General features: G+C 42.0%; 1 protein-coding gene across 1 annotated transcript; it reads right to left on the minus strand.

The window, feature by feature from the left end:
* Nucleotides 1-876: 876 nt before the first annotated feature.
* Nucleotides 877-1389, minus strand: LOC145014128 (uncharacterized). Its single transcript, XM_078972506.1, has one exon. The coding sequence runs from the start codon at nt 1387-1389 to the stop codon at nt 877-879; it is 513 nt and encodes a 170-aa protein (XP_078828632.1).
* Between the last annotated feature and the right edge of the window lie 324 nt (nt 1390-1713).

The raw sequence follows: 1713 nt of genomic DNA on the forward strand, positions 1-1713 counted from the left end.
ATAAGAACACATCCAAGCCCTTGATTAGAAGCATCACAGTACACTACCAAATCCTCTGTCCCTTCAGGGAGAGACAGGATCGGTGCACTACACAAGGCTCGCTTAAGCATTTGGAACGTTGTTTCTTGTTTTTCTCCCCAGCTAAAAGTGACACCCTTTAGGTCAGAGTAGTAAGAGGCTTAGCTATCTGAGAGAAATTTTGAATGAATCTGTGATAATAGCCAACAAGACCTAAGAATTGATAGATTTTTGTAGGTGTTTTGGGTGCTGACCAGTTTTCAATTGCCTTTATTTTGGAAGGGTCGACGTGTATTCCTTCTGAACTGACCACGTGACCTAGGAAATCTACCTTCCTGATCCAAAATTCACACTTTGAAAACTTCGCATAGAGTTCTCTGATCTAAGAGTTTGTGGTATTTGACTATGATGTTAGCCATGTTCCTCTTTGCTTTTTGAGTAGATAAGGATATCATCAACGAAGATTATAACGGATTTGTCCAAGAATGGACGACACACTCTATTCATTAGGTCAATGAACACTGCAGGTGCATTTTTCAATCCGAATGGAATCACTATAAACTCGTAATGACCATAACGAGTTCTGAACGTGGTCTTGGGAATGTCTTCCTCCAAGATTCGCAACTGGTGATACCCGGATCTTAAGTCTATCTTCGAGAAGTAGTTCGCCCCTTGAAGTTGGTCGAACAGATCGTCAATGCGAGGCAGCGGGTATCGATTCTTGATGGTAAGTTTATTCAGCTCGTGGTAGTCTATACACATGCATAATGATCTATCCTTCTTCTTTAGGAACAAAACCGGTGCTCCCCAAGGTGAGAAGCTTGGTCTTATGAAACCTTTGCTTAGGAGTCCGTTAAGCTAGTTGGATAATTCCTGCATTTCAGAAGGTGCAAGATGATAGGGGGATTTGGCTACAGGGGTAGCTCCAAGGATTAAGTTGATTCGGAATTCGACTTGTTGTTCGGGAGGCACCCCTAGAAGATCATCGGGAAATACATCGAGAAAGTTGTAGACCTCGGGAATGCTCGCGATGTTTTTCACTTCTTGCTTTTTGTCTACCATATGAGCTAGGAATGCATAGTACTCATTGCGTAGGTATTTCTGTGTCTTGATGCAAGAAATGATCTGAAGGTTTGTTCCGGTTTTGTCACCATAGATAATAAGAGTTTCGTTAGTTGGCAAGTTCAAACGAATAGATCTTTCATAACATAGAATGTCGGCATGGTTGGGGAACAACCAATCCATACTTATTATGATGTCAAAACTTTTGATAGAGACCGACATAAGGTCTGTTGGGAAAGACAAGTGATTTATGGTAAGGGTACATCCTATGTATATATCGTTGGTGAATTCGGATTTCCCATTAGCCATTTCTACTGTGAAAGTTTTATTTAGTGGTTTGGAGTTTTATTTAGTAAATGTTTAAAGTTATGGCTCACGAAGCTCCTCTCAGCACCACAATAAAAAGGAATGCATGCATAAGTATTGTTGAGAAGGAACGTACCCTTGACCACTACAGGGTCTGCCACCGCTTCTTTGTGACCATGTGCTAGAATTCTCCTAACCCTGCCAGCATTTCCAGCTTTTGGACAATCTCTCTTCAAATGCCCCACATCACCACATTGGTAGCATGCTCGACCTACTCCAGCGGCAGGTACTTGGTTAAGGGGTTGAGGCAGTGCTCTACAGAATCGG

Source organism: Lactuca saligna, chromosome 1, assembly GCF_052625555.1.
Source record: "Lactuca saligna cultivar CGN05327 chromosome 1, ASM5262555v1, whole genome shotgun sequence".
Taxonomy (NCBI): Eukaryota; Viridiplantae; Streptophyta; class Magnoliopsida; order Asterales; family Asteraceae; genus Lactuca; species Lactuca saligna.